The 18,353-nt window shown below is 37.9% G+C and overlaps 1 protein-coding gene across 1 annotated transcript; it reads left to right on the top strand.

The window, feature by feature from the left end:
* The first annotated feature begins 315 nt into the window (after window positions 1-315).
* Window positions 316-17,963, top strand: tent5d.S (terminal nucleotidyltransferase 5D S homeolog). Its single transcript, XM_018233068.2, has 3 exons — window positions 316-801; window positions 12,598-12,707; window positions 15,957-17,963. The coding sequence occupies exon 3, from the start codon at window positions 15,978-15,980 to the stop codon at window positions 17,151-17,153; it is 1,176 nt and encodes a 391-aa protein (XP_018088557.1). The 5' UTR covers window positions 316-801; window positions 12,598-12,707; window positions 15,957-15,977; the 3' UTR covers window positions 17,154-17,963.
* Window positions 17,964-18,353: the final 390 nt, after the last annotated feature.

Raw genomic sequence — 18,353 nt, 5'->3', positions numbered from 1 at the left:
TAGTGTTCTGGCTATTATGTTACACATCCAGTCATTCCAGCCTTTATACATTACATTTGTGCAGTGGCGTAACTACTGGGGGAGTAGGGGTTGCCAGGGCCCGCACCCCCTCAGGGCCCCCCGGCAGCTCGCGTGCCACTGATTTTCTGGGCGTACGGAGGGGGGCGGGGGGCCGGCTGCATGTCCCGCGCCAGGTCCCGCCCCCCTCTAGTTACGTTACTGCATTTGTGGCTAACTAACTATATTAGAAACATTTTTATTTTGCACAGCCTATCTATTTACCCAGTTTTTATTTTTAAACTGAACTGTTCCTTTAACTCTGCATTCCACACTTCCTTCTTCCTCATCTTCAGACTTATTACTGTTACGTTGCTGCTTTCCTTTCCTCCTTTATCTCCCTATGCTTTTAATTCTGTTTTCTTTGTCTCTTTCACTTTGCACTCAAGTAACCTCTGATGGTTTCCCTAATATACCCCCCCCCTACAACCTTTGCAATTCCTCTGACTCATAACGTCCCTACATCTCGCTGCTACCCTGGCCGGTGCCACCTTAAGTCAGTGACGTCACGTCGTCATGGAGACGGGCTTACGCTAAAAGGCAAATGAGGTAGAAAAAGCTGAAGGGAGGGGGCGGGAGTGCTAGTTCAGCAGCACGTTATCTGCAGACGGAGACTCTTCTAATACTTGGCGACGCTGAACAACCCGAAGCACCAATAAAGACTCCACTTAAGCGCATCGTTCTGCTACTCCTCCCGGTGAAGTCACGCCCGGGACTGTATGTGAGAGACTGCGGCACTGGCCGGTGAGTGACAAGATCCCGTTATTTGCACTTACTTGGGGGAAACATTAATACTGAATTAACAGTCCTTCACCTGCAAATGGCAAACGTTAGACGTAAGTCATCCGCTATTTCTTGTTATTCAGCACGTGACTGTTACTATACAGAGGCGCAATCGTTATACCACTGCGCACATGTCACCGACCCTCTGGATCCCGTGAGAATGTTGCGCTACATTGTACTGTTCCCTCTGCGGGAGGCTCAGCTCTGGCTATAACGTCTGCTTCATTTCATATAGATCAATCAAGCGTTTTATCTTCCTCGGAATAGAAGTAATGGGTTATTTAGAGCTGTGCGGGTTATGCAGCTTTACGTTCATAATGTCCCGTTAATATAAGGGTGGGGGTGCCCCATTAATACTGGCTCAGTACATTGCTGTTTTCATTTGGGATACAGAAAACTGCTGGGCAATGTTCATCATCTTTCTATCTATGAGTTCAGCTTGTGCCAGACTTTGTCTCTATAAGATCCCAGCCTGTGCCAAACTCTGTCCCTATAAGATCCCAGCTTGTGCCAGCCTCTGTCTCTATAAGAATCCAGCATGTGCCAGACTTTGTCTCTATAAGATCCCAGCCTGTGCCAAATTCCGTCCCTATAAGATCCCAGCCTGTGCCAGCCTCTGTCTCTTTATAAGAGTCCAGTCTGTGCCAAATTCCATCGCCTATAAGATCCCAACTTGTGCCATCCTCTGTCTCTATAAGAGCCCAGCTTGTGCCAGACTTTGTCTCTATAAGATCCCAGCATGTGCCAAATTCCGTACCTATAAGATCCCAGTTTGTGCCATTCTCTGTCTCTATAAGAGCCCAGCTTGTGCCAGACTTTGTCTCTATAAGATCCCAGCATGTGCCAAATTCCGTACCTATAAGATCCCAGTTTGTGCCATTCTCTGTCTCTATAAGAGCCCAGCTTGTGCCAGACTTTGTCTCTATAAGATCCCAGCCTGTGCCAAATTCCATCCCTATAAGATCCCAGCCTGTGCCAAATTCCATCCCTATAAGATCCCAGCCTGTGCCAGCCTCTGTCTCTTTATAAGAGCCCAGCATGTGCCAGGCTTTGTCTCTATAAGAGCCCAGTCTGTGCCAAATTCCATTGCCTATAAGATCCCAGCTTGTGCCAGCCTCTGTCTCTATAAGAACCCAGCATGTTCCAGGCTTTGTCTCTATAAGAGCCCAGTCTGTGCCAAACTCCGTCCGTATAAGATCCCAACTTGTGCCATCCTCTGTCCCTATAAGATCCCAGCTTGTGCCAGCTTCTGTCTCTATAAGAGCCAAGATTGTGACTGTTAGTGTAGATGTTAGTGCAAATGCCAATACTAGGTTGAACCCAAAAGGGAGAAAGAGAGAAGTTGTATCCAAGACCTGTCTTTACTATGAGAAGCAGGGAGGGTTGTATTTATTTCATAAAGTACCAGTAGGTTTGTTTAGATGCTGTTGGGTTCAATCAGTCTCCTTCCACGTATCCTAAAATCAAAATCAACTGCCCAAAACTGTATTGCTTTGTTTGGATGGTTGAGCCTGTGGCTCTTGATAACCTTCTGGTCTCAGTGGAAGTTGGGAGCTGTAGTTTGATGGCAGCTGGGGTGCTCTTTTTTTAGGGAATTATGCATGCACATTTTTTTTGTGCATTCTTTTTAAAGAGATCAGATATACCACAAGTAAAAGTAATTATTCCCCTTCTTTTCTTCTGAGAGGTGTATCTGTTTCACTGAATTGTCTCCCATGAGCACAAAGAGAGGCAGTGAGCCCTTTGGCTAAGGAAGGGTAATCTGTATAAAATTTCATCTCATTCTTTTTCTTTAGACAAAGTAGGTCATTTTATAACATATAGAATACCTATTATTCCTAAGTACTCAGATATTTTATTTGCAGAAAACGTCTCCTTTGGACTCCTGATTGTGAAAGGTTTCAAGCTACAGTGTGTAATGTATGTACACTTTTTCTGGTAGCAAATATAAAATGTATTAAAGAAGTTGTTATACAAACTAGGAAGTATCTTGAGTGACATACAGGATAAAATTGTTGTAACAGTTGCCCTTGGGCTTTGCATCGCACAGACCGTTAGTACTGTACCTGGTTTGTTTACTTCCTGGGTTTGAGCCATAGACAGGGAAGAGAACACCTTAGTGCTGGTGGTGGCAGACAAGGCTACTGGGGGGAGATTAGCCAGCCTCTTTATCGGGCGACTAATCTCCCCTAAATGTCGGGGAAGGCAAATCTTTTTTCCCACCAGCTATCTGAGTGCCATCCCGCCGGTGATTTACATTCTAGCCAGCAAGAAGGACTTTAGGGGAGATAAGTCTCCCGAAGAAGAGACGATTTGTCGCTGGGCGACTAATCTCCCCCAGTAGTCTCGTCTGCCACCACCCTTATAGTAATTAACCTCTTCCTACTGAGAGATGGGTAGCTCTCCTTTATAATGCTTGTTTGTGCTGCTCAGACCAGAATAGATTTAAGGACAGATTTTTTTCAAATAGTTTTTTTTGGTCAATGTGAGATCACACCTTGACCCTGCACAAGTTCATGCACAAGCCAATGGCAGAGGTCCATTTAACCGTTTGAAGATGTTAATAGCCTTCCTGACATTCAAGGTTTTTTTTTTCGGAGGAAAACTCGATTCAAATTTTCGGGTCGTTCTTATTCAATCGAATTTTAGACATTCACGTTTTTTTCAAAAATAACTTCCCATTCAAGTTGTGAGTACATTCGAATTTATTAGAGTTAAAAACAATTCACATATGGTAACTAAAATTCGACCTCTGATAAACAACCACGTATTATTTACAAGACGACTACATTTATTTAGGAATTCATTCGATCTGTATGCTTAGGATTTTGACTGATCTTCTAGCTTTTCTCTTGCTTTCTAGTTTTCAAGCTTTGCAATATAAACGTTGTTACTGTCTGGGTATGTTGTCAAGCACACAATACAAAGGCATTTTATTCATTAACTGAATGTATGACGTTCACTTAATGTTGTGGTGTTTTACACACGCTTACACACACTCTCTGTGTTTACATTTTTCTGGCATTACACTTGCTCTGTTTTGCTCCATTTACATCAATGTTTTATATACAAGGACACTTAGAGCAAAAGTGTGATATACACCCACTCAAAAGCAGATGCTCTTTATCAGATTGTTCAGTTTTGTGCACAATTACTTATTTTTCTTTTCTCATTTCTGCTTCAGAAGTCTTCAAAGCAATGTTTTTTTTAAGGAGCAGGTGCTCATTGAGTTGCTGGGCTACATGGAATGCTCTTGAAGGAGATAATTACTCTGGACTTGATGGCCTTCACTGTCTTTTATGTTAGTGCTGGATGTTCCCAGTGTGAGACTTATGATTAATCTCCACATCATACAAGGATATTGCAGGGAACAGGGTGTTCATCATTTTAGCTGCTATTATATAATGGATTTGTAACCAGCCTCACATGTAACTCAAAGCTTCTAAACTTGACCCATGAGCTCAAACCTAATCACACACATCTCCTTTCTGCATTTCTGTAGTGTAAACAGGTGCAAATCTCACAAGTAATTTTGGGAAACAGTCATTTAAGCGGATGCTGGCAACCAAATAAAGAGTTTTAAAACAAATATAATTGAAAAAATCTGATCATAGGTTTTTTTTGCTTAAGTGTAGAAGTATATTTCACTGTACTCATGTTTTCCTTTCATTCCAACAAAATACAGGCACGTCAGAGTTCATTTATCTTAGCTAAGCAAACTGTATCTCACAGGAGTCAAGATCCATATTAGTGATGGGCGAATTTTGCAGCCAATGTAAACATTTCCGGCGTCAAAAGATTTTTGCTGCTTGCGACAATTAAAGGCGCCCATTGACTTTAATGGGCGTCAAAATAGTTGCCGGCATCAGAATTTGCGTTTCATGAATTTTTTTGCAGGAAATTTGTAAATTTTTTGTCAAAGAGAAACAGGAGAAATTTGCCCATCACTTCCATATGTCTTAAAAGAGGTTAATGCTGCACTCGGGGATTTATAAGTATACTGTTTAGTGTTGCTGCTTAAAAATAAGGTTCTTATTTTCATAATGGATCAGACTATGCTAGTTTGTGAGAATTGCCATACTGGAAACAATATCTATTTGTAGGCAGCTACGAGAAGCGGATTCTAATCTCATTTCTTATGATTTATGCCTTATTAGGACCATAAAACAAGCTAAATCATATAGTGATTTCTATAGTGTTTTATTGTAGCAGGAAACTGTACACTATTTTAGGCTCATTGTGAACAGAACATATTCTCCAGTGGTATTTTTTTAAGCCTAAATCTGCCTGTCACAACTAGTAACAAGTAAATGGCACATACCTTCCAACATTTTGGAAATAAAAAGGGGGACATAAAAGTTGAACATTTTTGACCATGCCCATTTTTTGGCCACACCCCTAATTGCCCTGTTCATTTTACAATTTTTTCAGGTTATGAAAGTTTGAACATATTTTGTGTTTTTTTTTCTTCCAGTTATTACAGTTTTACTAAGGAAGGTGAATTGCCTTTTAAGATGTGAGTCTAACATCTCCCAAAAGACTTGTTATCTTATATTGTTACAATTACTTATTTGCTTATCTCAAAATTGTTTCTAAAGTATCTTATCTGCAGCTGTGGCTGTTCTGGGCTCTCTGCCAAAAGCCAATTAAGTTAGAAACTTTGTTTCTTTTTCTGGCTGTTCAGTGCTGAGAAAACCGTGACTTTCCAGTACAAATGAGGGATTGCAGGTTGAGCTGTCAAAAGAGGGACTGTCCCTCTGAAAATGGGACAGTTGGGAGATATGCATGGCAACCTCTACAGCAACATGCAGGTTCTGAAACATACTGGCTGAAAATACAGCCCATGTGTCAGAGCCTAATACAAAAAATATATTAAATGGTATTATTTTGCTAAAGTCAAATCATGAGTTATTAGCATCATATTATGCCATGTCACTGTATCTTAAAAATATTTTACATGTATGGCTTTGCACAATATTTTTCACCTTAAATGGTTGGATAAGGTTGAAATTATGTACCTTAAACCTGAAAGATAAGGAAATCAGAAGTTTTTTTTTTCTATTGGATTTTTATGTGAGTAAGTTTTCCGGGAACTGCTCTCCCCTGCTGCTGCTGTACAGATTACATTTTGCACTACAGCTTCTGTTAATGATGACAAATATTATGAAAGTGTATTACCCACAATGTAAATGAGCCTGCTGTTATTGCACAAACAGTGGATCCTGCTCCAAAATCGTATAAACATGCCAAGCATCCAGTAGAACAGAAGCAGTATTAATTACAATTAAATTAGATACCTACCATGGAAAAGATTAATACCAGTTTGGCCCATCTGATATTAGTAGACCGTTTTCTTGTGATCACTGAAGTGTGAAATTAGAGGAGCAATTCTATGTCTTTTCATTTAGTAAATATGCAGTAGAGATGTATTAAAGGATAGGGCAGTCATTCACACTGGCTGTTGCATTAGAAAAGTAAATCTTTGCATGCCTGGCGTTTGCAATAATTTGAGTTAATTAACGACTTGGTACTTATAAAACCCACATTATCTTTCCCTGATATGCATTCTTCAAATCAGCTGAAATAAAGTATTTCTCTCAAGAGTATCCTTGATAATGAACTATTAATGAGATACTATCACTTTAGATTTCTTCTTTTTTCAATTATTGCTCTTTTTTCTAATTCTCTTTAAATGACGTGTTGTTAAACTGCCAGGGTTTTGTTTCCTTTGCCTAAGCTTTCTTATCTCAGTCTCTCAGCTAATTCATCTTGTTAAGTTTTAAAATCCCACATTGAGGTAAACAGTGGAGTTCAGAATGGAACTTCAATGAATGTGAAAGAATGCACTTATTTAGCTAGAACATCAGTCATAAAGCATTGCAGAACTGAGAGAAATGAAGTAGATTTAAATAGGTGATCATATCTCCCTAAGTACAAAATGCAAGCCAGGTCCAGTACTTTATCAACTGCTCAGCTCTACAGAACTTCCCACATTGTTTCAGAGATTTGCTCTTTAAGTTTAATGTCTGAAAAGACATTTTTTGCAGAATCATTTGCACAGTACTAGTGATGGGCGAATTTATTCGCCAGGCGCGAATTCGCGCCCAGTGAATAAATTCGCAAAACGCCCGCGAAAATTCGGCGTCAAAAACGGGCGCCGGCGCGAAAAACGGGCGCCGGCGCGAAAAACGGGCGCCGGCGTCGAGAAAACGGGCGCCGGCGTCAAAAACAAGATTTTTCGCCGTTTCGCGAATTTCACGCGAAATTCACGAATTTTTCGGCAAAGCGAAACGGCGCAAATTGGCCCATCACTACACAGTACTAGTGGCACTTGCCCATAAATGTTAAACTCATATGGACACATGTATATTAAAGAGTGCTTCTTTGTTTGTACAGGTATTGGACCTGTTATCCAGAATGATCTGGACCTTGGGGTTTCCAGATAACTGATCTTTCCGTAATTTGGATCTTCATGCCTAAAGACTACTAAAAAATCACGTAAATATTAAATAAACCCAATAGACTGGGTTTGCTTCCAATAAGGATTAATTATATCTTAGTTGGTATCAAGTGCAAGGTACTGTTTGATTATTACAGAGAAAAAGGCAATCATTTTTAGAAATTTGGATTATTTGGATAAAATGGAGTCTATGGGAGACTCCTGTGTCTAATTCGGAGCTTTCTAGATAACGGGTTTCTGGATAATGGATCCCATACATGGGATAACTAAACCAAGTGCTTGAATTTATACATTCTGTCACAAATAACTTGTATTAGCATATCATGCCCAACTATATTCGTTCTCTGGAATGGAGATGTTTCCCAAAGTTTTTTTCATGTTATAATCAACATATTCCACTATTGCTACTCATCTAACTGTCCTCCAATATAACAACATTATTACAAACATTTATTAAAAGGAAAAAACGTATAAAAATTTTGCTCAAAACGGCGAAAAATTTGCGAAACGGCACCGGCGTCTCGTTTTTGTCCTTTTTTTTTCGACGCTGGCGAAAATTTGCTTTGACACCGGCGAATTTTTTCGGCCAAATTTTCGCAGGCGTTTCACGAATTTATTTGCTGGCGGCGAATCGTGCAAATTCACTGCAGATTCGCGCCTGGCAAATAAATTCTTATTCAGTTGATGAAATTCACAGATGTGTGAAAGTGTAATGTAGTCACAATGTCCTCATTGGGGCTTATTTATTATGCTGTGTAAAAAACCAAATCACCAAACTTCGCCGTGTAAAAAATGGTGTAACTTTTTAAAGTTTTTTTATTAGAATGACTTCCGCCCGAAGCAATGAAAAACGTCAAATATCGGCAAATCTGGCCTTCACATGGTGTAAAATTACACACAGCTTGATAAATTCACAATTTATTTTACCCATCTTTTTACACCATTTTTTCTGCAAATTCTATTGAACACAGCATAATAAATATGCCCCATAGAGTCAGGTGTTCATATTTCAATGTGTGTGAATTGTTGGGAAATCGCAGTAAGGAGGTCAAAGCAGCATTGCAACCAAGAAACATTCTGAGACAGACGTTGGTACACCAAAAAGACCCAACACTTTATTAAACACTTGAAAAATATTGTGGTTAATGCTGTCCAGTGTAGTGAAGACCACTTGGATCTATTCATTTGGATGAATAAACAACTGCTCAGTAAGAGAATGGTCAAGCATAGGAGGGCAAACTCCTCAGGACAAGACTAAGTAGTTTATCTAGATCTAAAGGAAAAGGGACACTTTGAAGACTTCAATGTGCATAATTTGGGCTGAGAAGACAGTAGAGGTGTGAACGAAGCCATTTATGCCAACTGGAGAAACCATCCCTGAACAGAGGAGGAGACCTGCAACACCACTTGTAATCAACTTACAATGCTGCATTGATATCCTAATCATGGCAGTTTCACAACAATTCACACTTCCGGTCATGTATGTTGAAAAATTAACACCTGACTCTATGAGGGTCATGGAACCATTGTGATTGGATTTCTGTAATTGTACTACCCTTAAAGCCAGGGAATTCCCTACCACTTAGTTGAACTGAACAAGCCCCTTGGGTGACTGGTGAAGTGTTTATAAAAAAAATTGAAAGTCTGGTTGCTTTAGACTTAAATCTATGAGATACTGTTGATTGGTTGCTATAAATTACTAGACTAGAAGCAAACACTTCCCCAACAATATTTTGAAACATACATATTTAAAGGAACAGTAACGTCTAAAAATAAAAGTGTTTTAAAGTAATGAAAATGTAATGCAGTGTTGCCCTGCACTTGTAAAATTGCTGTGTTTGCTTAAGAAACACTACTATTGTTTATATAAATAAACTGCTGTGTAGCAATGGGGGCAGCAATTCAAAGGAGAAAAGGCTCAGGTTATACAGCAGATAGCAAATAAGCTCTGTCTCTCTAATGGTGTTATCTGTTATGCATTAGTTAACCTGTGCCATATAGCCGTTTTTCAATTTCCACCATTGTTCCACAGCAGCTTGTTTATATGAACTATACAGTATAGTAGTGTTTCTGAAGCAAACAGATCAGTTTTACCAGTGCAGGGCAACAGTACATGATATTTTCATTACTTTAAAACACTTACATTTTTTGGTGTTACTTTTCCTTTAAGCTTACTTGGAGTAATACTGTATACTTCTGGTGGAGGAGGTATTTGGGCCTTTCCAAATAATGTATCTTTCCATACAGTAATTTGGATCTTCATACCTATTAGAAAATAATTTAAACATTAAAAAAAACAATAGGCTGGTTTTGCTTCCATTAAGGATTAATTATTAGTTTGGATAAAGTACAAGGTACTTTTTTTTATTACAGAGAAAAAATGAAGATGAAATGAAGTCTATGGAAGACAACCTTTCCGTAATTCGTAGCATTGTTGATAACAGGTTTACAAATAATAGATGAAATATCTGTACCTCTCTTCCCCTTACTTATATACTGTACATATGCAAATTGCACAAGAGGAAGGGGAAGAAAAAAATATTTAAATTAAGCAATCAATTTGTGCTTTAAACTGGACACATGGGAAGTAATTGGAAAAGCCTTTTATTGCTTTCAGTGGATACATTTCCACACAACTGAATATTTAATGAAATACTGTAGTTATATTCTGGGCTGCATCTCCTGCTGTCAGTTGTTCTATATATAAGCCTCTAGTTATCTATCTATTACATCTGCCACACACTGTCGAGTGGTTTCTTTCAGGGAGCGCTTGGATAATGTTCTGACATGAAAAATACTGAGAATTAAGAAACTTATTTAGCACAAAATATTTCTGTACTGTATTATTGGTGCAACAATGGTTAATGCTTGGCCAACGCCTTTTGAAAAATTTCGAGACATAGTGCTGTGTTAAGCAGTGTATTATGTGTTACTATTTCTAACAGTTTATCTCAGTGTAATCTAACATCTCCCCGTGATAGTGCAGAATAATTCTGACAGGGATTTATCACAGCAGCACCTTTGCAAGCTATTTCATGGGGACAATTGCATGAAGATATGCATGCAAGATACCCCAATGATGTTCAGTAACTGAAGAGCATCCATACTGTAGCTTCCATGTAAGTTAGTAATTAGCTTAGGCATTTACAGGTGGAGTCCTCTGTGGGTTTGTTTTTACAGACTTGCACCTGGCCTAGACCTGCTCTTTAGCAATCCATCCTGAACCCGCATTGTTTCTGTCATCTCTCCCTATTGGAACCCGCCCAAAGAAGTCCCTTTTTAAATCCACCCTGCTCCCTGCCAAATGCAACTGTAAACCATAATTTACATCATTATTTTGGTATAGCACAGTCTTGGCACTGGAAGCAACATTGCAGAGAACACCGGGGAGCTTTTATTTTTAAGCTGCTCCCAGCTTTCTAGATGGGTACCTGCAGTCCTCCACATACTCAAGATATGTGGTCTTTTCTGCCCAATCCTGAATTATTTGTGGGTATTCCGCAGGTGCCCCCTGTTCAGCAGCTCTGTGAACTGCATTAAGTAATCAGATGCCAGCTTGCGTGCAATGAAGTTCCATTGGTATCTGCAAAAGGCTTTGCAGGTACCCTACCCACTGCAGGACTCTATTTACAGGTAGGCATTGGATGGGAGGACACCTGGATGACTTCTCAAAATTATTATTATTTTTATTGGCCAATAAAATAAGATCGAATTAGTGTTAAAAAAACTGTAGTGTTGTAAGTTTTAAACTGAACTTTATAATGGCAGAACTATTAGGACGTTGTGACAATAGTATCCATCCAGGTAAGGGGAGCATATCACATCTCTCAGACACTCACCTCCGTGCTGCACGTAATTTCCGCCCCCTTCGGATCAAATCCATAGATAAAAAACGGAGCACCAGAAGTGGTGTATTAAAAATATATAAACTTTAACAATCCATATTAGGACGTTGTGATATTGATTAAAGTTACATACTTGGGTGATGTTTATATGCAAATTTGAGTAAAACCATAAAGAAAAAAAGCTCATATAGAAAAATAGCTCTACATATTTTTAAAAACTATAGCTGAATAATAAATGCAATGTGCAAATACATTAAACTGAGCTCATTACATTATAGAATACCATGCAAAGAATGTATAAAACACGAGGCAATAGAATCATAAAGATCATAATGACTAGTTCATCACTACTGCATTTGGTTCCCCTGTGAAAAAAATACCTGAAATATTTCAGCCTCTGTTGTTGGGAATACAGCCAGGAGTATTGTAGGAAAACCAAAGTGAAATGCGTTGGGCAGAAAAATCAATATTGCTAGTTAAATGTCACACTGCAAATATGGCTTCAGTGGAAAGATGAACTGATTCTAAAATAAGACTAAATGCAACACTCTCATAATGCTTTAATAAGGAAAACAAGTTTAGCTCTCTTTTATGCCTGTAATTCTAGATAGTGATATTTGCCTAAGGCCTAGTAGCAAACAGAAAAACACCAACTCAAGATTGTCTCAGAATTCTACCTTTTACATTATGTTAAAGATAACTTGAACTCCCTACAAAAAAAAAATCACAATTATTGAAATACATGGGAAACTGTACTTATGCTTTTCTACTTCTGGGGCACAATATCACTTTTCCCCTCTTACCTGCTATTGGAGTATAAGATTGTTTTGGTGCAATCTGTAATCAGTTACTCAACAGAATGACTATTCTGTTTGGATCAGTGAGCCCCCTTATGAATGCAGGCTGGTTTAACATGTGGACAAATATGTATTCACCAATATATATTCTATAATATAATTTGATGCTTGATTGTGTTTCTTGCCTACTATTGACTTATGGAATTGGCCTTGACAAGTAATGTTATACAGTAAGTAGTGATAGGCAAATCTGTGTGAAATTTGCAAAACACATTAAAATCAATGGGCATCAAAATAATTTTGACATGCGTCAAAATAATTTTAATGTGCGTCAGTTTTGACGTAATCTACAATTTTTATACACATGACTATTTGGTTCAAATGCATCAAAATCAATGGGCATCCAAATAATTTTAACACGCAATAAATTTTTTTGATGCAGCAGATTTTTCGCCAGCGAATTGTTGTCTCAGTTTCCCGAAATCATTCTCTCGAGGCAAAACGTGGAAATATTTCAGGTATTATACATTGTTTAAGAAAAATCAAGATTATCCAATCAATTTTTTTTCCCCCTAACTCTTGCATATTAATTAGCCAATTAATTACGCATCTGAGATACTTCTTGTTTCTATTTTCTCCTTTTCAACTTCTTCAGGTGGCTTTTTGTAAGTGGCATCATGAGGATTTATGTGTTCTCTGAAAGATCCAATGAGTCATCTTGCTGATAACCCTGTTATTAATCTTCCTGCGACAAAACCATCCACTGTAAGTGAAATTTCATTCTTTTTTGAACTCTGAGAATTAAAATATTATTTACTTGTGAAACATGGCCATGCATTTATTGAGTTATCTTGTTATGAATGGTTTCTGATTAAAGCTGCAGTCTATTAATCTTCCAGACACAGCATTAAGGCTTATAAATGAATGTCAAGCCATTTAAATTGTAACTGTGCAAGCTTATCCCCGTGGCATTAAGGGTTTTGCTATTCTTTGTACTGATTAAAAAAAAAACAATTACAGTCTGCACATTGGTTGAAATGAGATGTGTAGCATTCAAATGTTGTTAAATGCTATTGTTTGCACAAGGTTTGCCTGTGCACAACATAACTCAGGATCATTGTGCTAACGCTATATTGATTTTGGTCTAGTCAGAAGACATCATAGTTTGGCTCATCTTGTAAGAACAATCTCATTATTATTAGTCAGCAAGTGGTGTAACTTATTGCATTAATACCACTAGTGTGGGTGTGAAGTGCGCAGTGTTAATTTTTGACATGATTACATTAGTGGTTTTGAGGCTCAATTAATTCATTCTCTATTACATAGGTACTTAGTAAGTTAAGTTGAAAAAAGACACACGTCCATCAAGTTCAAATTCTCAACCCTATTTTAACCTGCCTAACTGCTATTTGATCCAGAGGAAGGCAAAAAAAAAAAAACATTAAAAGCCTCTCCAATTTGCGTCAGAGGGGGAAAAAATTCCATCCTGACTCCAAAATGGCAACCAGACTAGTCTCTGGATCAACTTCTACTACAAGCTTTCTTTCATAACCCTGTATTCCCTCACATGCTAAAAAGCCATCCAACCCCTTTTTAAAGATATCTAATGTATCAGCCTTTACAACTGATTCAGGGAGAGAATTTCACATCTTCACAGCTCTCACTGTAAAAAAAAAAACTCTTCCGGATATTTAGGCCGAACCTCCTTTCTTCTAAACGGCATGGGTGACCTCATGTCATCTGGAAAGATTTACTGGTAAAAAAAAGCATAAGAGAGATTATTATATGACCCCCTTATATTTTTATACATAGTTATCACCCCTTAAGCGCCTCTTCTGCAGCATGAACAACCCCAATTTGGCCAGTCTTTCCTCATAGCTAAGATTTCCCATACCTTTTACCAGCTTAGTTGCCCTTCTCTGTACCCTCTCTAATTCAATAATGTACTGTTTGAGCACTGGAGACCAAAGCTGTACAGCATATTCTAAATGGGGCCTTTAACAACCATCCTCTGTACCCGATCATATAGCCAGTTTCCTATCCATGTGCAACAACTTCATTAAGCCCAACAGCCCTTTGCTTAGAAAGCAGTAGTTTGTGGGGCATGGTATCAAATGCTTTGGCAGAATACAAATTGATCACACCTACTGCTCCCCCACTGTCCAGCATCTTACTTACCTCATTATAAAAAGCAAATCAAATGTGTCTGACATGGACTATCCTTCATAAAACCAAGCTGATTGCTACTCATAATACCATTCACTAGGACAAAATTTTGAATGTGATCCCTTAACAAGCCTTCAAACAATTTGCCCACCACAGATCCAAATTTACTGGCCAGGCTGGGATTGTAATCCCTTTTTAAATATTGGAACTGCATCATCTTTTCTCCAATCCATAGGTACCATACCAGATGAAAGCAAAATCGGAGAAAATCAGAAATAGGGGCTGGTCTAAAACTGAACTAAGCTCTCTCAGAATGCGGGGGTGTTTGCCGTCTGGCCCTGGTGCCTTCTTAACATTAATTTTTATTAAAGCTTTATGAATCATATCCTGAGTCAGCACTGACTAAATTGAGTTGAGCCAATAGTGCAGCTATGAAGTAAACCTGGGAACTCTGATTCCTCTATTGTATACAATGAAGAAAATAACTGATTTAGCATTAGATACAGAAAGATTTAGAGTGTATTCTTGTCCTAACCTCACGGATTTTATTCTGGTGCTCCTCAAAAACAGAATTTTGGAGAAGTTTAACTTCCAGGGCAAACACAGAAAGTACCTTGGTAGAGTCATTCTATTACATTTGTAATCTAGGCTGTATCACTACCTAATAGAGAACCGTTGCTGTACAGATTTATAATCACTGCTTCTTAGATTTATATGAGGAAACCTTTTATTGTTTTGCTGTCAGTTCTACTATAACCGATTAGATACTAATCATATGTGAATTTAGACTGTTAGACTAATACAGTTGGTAGTGAATGCAGTAAATACGACAGCAAAAAAGTGTAAGTAAACAGCAAAGATGTTGGGCTTTTTTTTGTTTTGTTGAAATTTGATCAACCAGATGCTTTAGATTAGATAATATTAATCTGATCAAGTAGGTGCTTTGGATTCAATAACTGTCTGTGTGAACTCTAAAACAATTTCCACTTTATTGACTCTGATTACCAAGCAATTGTTCTGCAGTTTAAATGATTTAATTATAAAACACAGGCAAATCTAGTCAGAGACTGACGGAAAGACATTCAAAAAGATGCAGTAGTGATACTTTAAAGGGTCATACTACCATTTTTTATTAAAAAAAAAAAATTGTGTAGTCCGACTTTGTTGCAGAATATAGAATTTTTTTCTAGAAGACATTTTCATCTAGATCTAACAAATGAGGAGGCAGTATGGCATGAAGGGACATTGTATTTGGGGTATGACTTGGGGAGGCCTATTTATCAAAGTTTGAATTTGTAAACTTTGTGTTTTTTAATTAAAAAAACTTGAAAATTCATCGAACTGAAATGTGCACTTATTTATTAAAAAACATAAATCTCAAAAACTTGATTGCTACAAATGTCTACCAATGTTCACAAACATTTTGCTAGTACAACTGCCATTGACTTCTACATGAACTCTCTAGCTATAAGAGGCCACTTTTTTACATTCAAGCTTCTTGCTCTTAATAAATCTCAGACTTTCAAGTTTTAGGAAACCCTAATTCACATCTGTGAGTCTTAGCACAGAAAACCTCGATTTGCAGTATAAAACTCAATATCAAATGTTAATAATTCAGACCCTCAGAGTCTTGAAAGCTTGCATTAATAATTACAATTCTGAAAACATATTTACCACCTGTCTATTTGTATAATTATATATTTGTCAGTCAGGTTTTCTATTTTTCCATATTATAATGAATATTGTGTGTTAATGTGTTAACTACTGATAGAGATGCAAATCAAAAGAAATATTATTCCATCTGTAAACTTGTCTGTTTTTTTTTTTTTTTTTTAATAATTTCTGCAGTTATACTACTGACTGCCCACCATGACTGAGTGTCCAGACTGCCGATTCAGTAATCTAACCTGGGATCAGATTATCATTCTTGATCAGGTGTTGACAGAGGTTATACCTATTCATGGGAGAGGAAACTTTCCAACAATGGAGGTGAAGCCAAAAGATATTATACATCTTGTGAAAGAACAACTACTGAAAAAGAAAATCATTGTTAAGGACATTCGTCTGAATGGATCTACAGCAAGTCACATTCTAATAAAACAAAATGGAACGAGTTGCAAAGATCTAGACATCATTTTTGGTGTAGAACTTCCAGGGGAGCAGGAATTCCAGACTGTTAAAGAGATTGTCTTGGATTCTCTTCTAGATTTCTTACCTAAATGTGTTAACAAGGAAAAGATCACCGCCCTAACTATGAAGGAGGCGTACGTCCAAAAGATGGTTAAGGTTTCTACTGACCATGATCGCTGGAGTCTAATTTCTTTATCAAATAACAGTGGGAAAAATGTTGAACTTAAATTTGTCAATTCTCTCAGAAGGCAATTTGAATTTAGTGTTGATTCCTTCCAGATAATACTAGATTCAATTCTAAGTGTTTACACAGATGATAAAAATGAACTAAAGCAAGAGTCACATCCTACTGTTGTTGCAGAGAGTATGTATGGTGACTTTATGGAAGCCATGGAGCATTTGAGATGCAAGCTTATTGCAACAAGAAATCCTGAGGAAATCAGAGGTGGGGGCCTTCTTAAATACAGCAACCTGCTGGTTCGTGATTTCAAGCCTGCAAGTGAAGCAGAAATCAAATCCCTGGAACGTTACATGTGCTCTAGATTTTTCATCGACTTTTCAGATGTGACAGAACAGCAAAGAAAGATAGAATCTTATCTGCGCAACCATTTCATTGGAGAAGAGAAAAGCAAGTATGATTACTTAATGACACTCCGTTCAGTGGTGAATGAAAGCACAGTCTGTCTCATGAGTCACGAGCGAAGACAAACTCTTAACATGATTACTATTCTAGCTTTGAAAGTCCTAGGAGAGCAGAACATCATCCCAAATACAGCAAATGTTACATGCTTTTACCAGCCTGCTCCTTATATGAGTGACAGGAACTTCAGCAATTACTACATTGCTCAAGGACAACCAGCTATCTACTACCAGCCTTACCAACTTCACATACACATGCAGAGTGGGCTGGTTTAGTGTGCACATTGCTGGAAAAAAGGGTTTTGGCAAATTCACGTCAAAAGACCTATCACTAATGACAATTTGTTGTGCAAAATGTCACTTTAAGTAAATACTTTTCATTCAGTAAACCACTATACTTGTAACCATGGTCCACCTCTTAAAACTTGCTTTTTAAATTGTTAACTATTATGAAGACCATTTGTGTTTGAAAAACGCCTACCAATGATTCTTCAAAACTGTGATATAACATAAGTGTCTTTTACTGCAGATATATATTTTAGTAACACAGTGCCAATGACTTGAGGTGCCATAAATGCTTAGCTTGTGCAAAAGTTTGTTGATTCAATATAACCAGTAGGGGGTTTATCAAAGGTCTAATTGGGGATTTATCAGTGTTTCCTGGCATGTTAGCAGCAGTCCGAATTTTATTTAATTTAACCTTTTCCTGACTGATATCCTTTTTCAACTAGAAGGTGCTCACCAGGTTAAAACAGTTAAATTCTGTTGTTTCTTATGTGCAGAAATCTTGCATCTCAGTGAACCGATTAATAAAATTATCCAAAAATACCCCAATAAATCTTAAACTATATTCATGGCTTAGAAGAAAATACATTTTGCAGCTACCAATGCATTTTGGTTCTCTTTGGTATTAGTTTATATATATATTATGGTATGTATAAAATTATTATAACATATTTCTGTGGTTAAATGCTCGCTACAGCTGATACTGTAATTATAATTCACGCAGTCTAAGAGCTCTTACTCACGAGCGGTTGTAGCTGCGCTCCGTTTTTCTGCGTTCAGCCGCAGGGGAGCGCAGGAATAGATGCATTACATTTTTTCCAATGGGGCTGTACTCACACAGGCGCGTGTAGGCGCCGAACGCAGGTTGAGATGCAACATGCTGCATTTTTCATGCTGAACGCAGAAAAACGGAGGGGAGCGCAGCTACAACCGCTCGTGAGTAAGAGCCCTTAAGTGTTCTTCATTCATCCCTTGGGCTTCACCTATGTACAAATTTGCAGGTGTTGCTAAGCCTTGAAATCATACATTATATTTTTGTTTATTCAGAATTTTTCTGAATTTATTAAACCCGAGGATGGAAAACAATCAGAAAATCCGGCATCTCAGACCTGTCGAGGTTGCATATAAGTCAATGGGAGAAGTCCCAATGATTTTTTGATGTGTGCTGGGTTTCGTGAAATACCCCAAAAA

The sequence above is a fragment of the Xenopus laevis genome, chromosome 8S (genome assembly GCF_017654675.1).
Source record: "Xenopus laevis strain J_2021 chromosome 8S, Xenopus_laevis_v10.1, whole genome shotgun sequence".
Lineage (NCBI taxonomy): Eukaryota > Metazoa > Chordata > Amphibia > Anura > Pipidae > Xenopus > Xenopus laevis.
The sequence above is the reverse complement of the archived record's forward strand: the minus strand, read 5'-3'. Positions and strand labels throughout refer to the sequence as shown.

Bases quoted from the DNA above. Each gene is read 5' to 3' on its own strand.
- tent5d.S (XM_018233068.2), top strand. From the start codon at position 15,978: ATGACTGAGTGTCCAGACTGCCGATTCAGTAATCTAACCTGGGATCAG.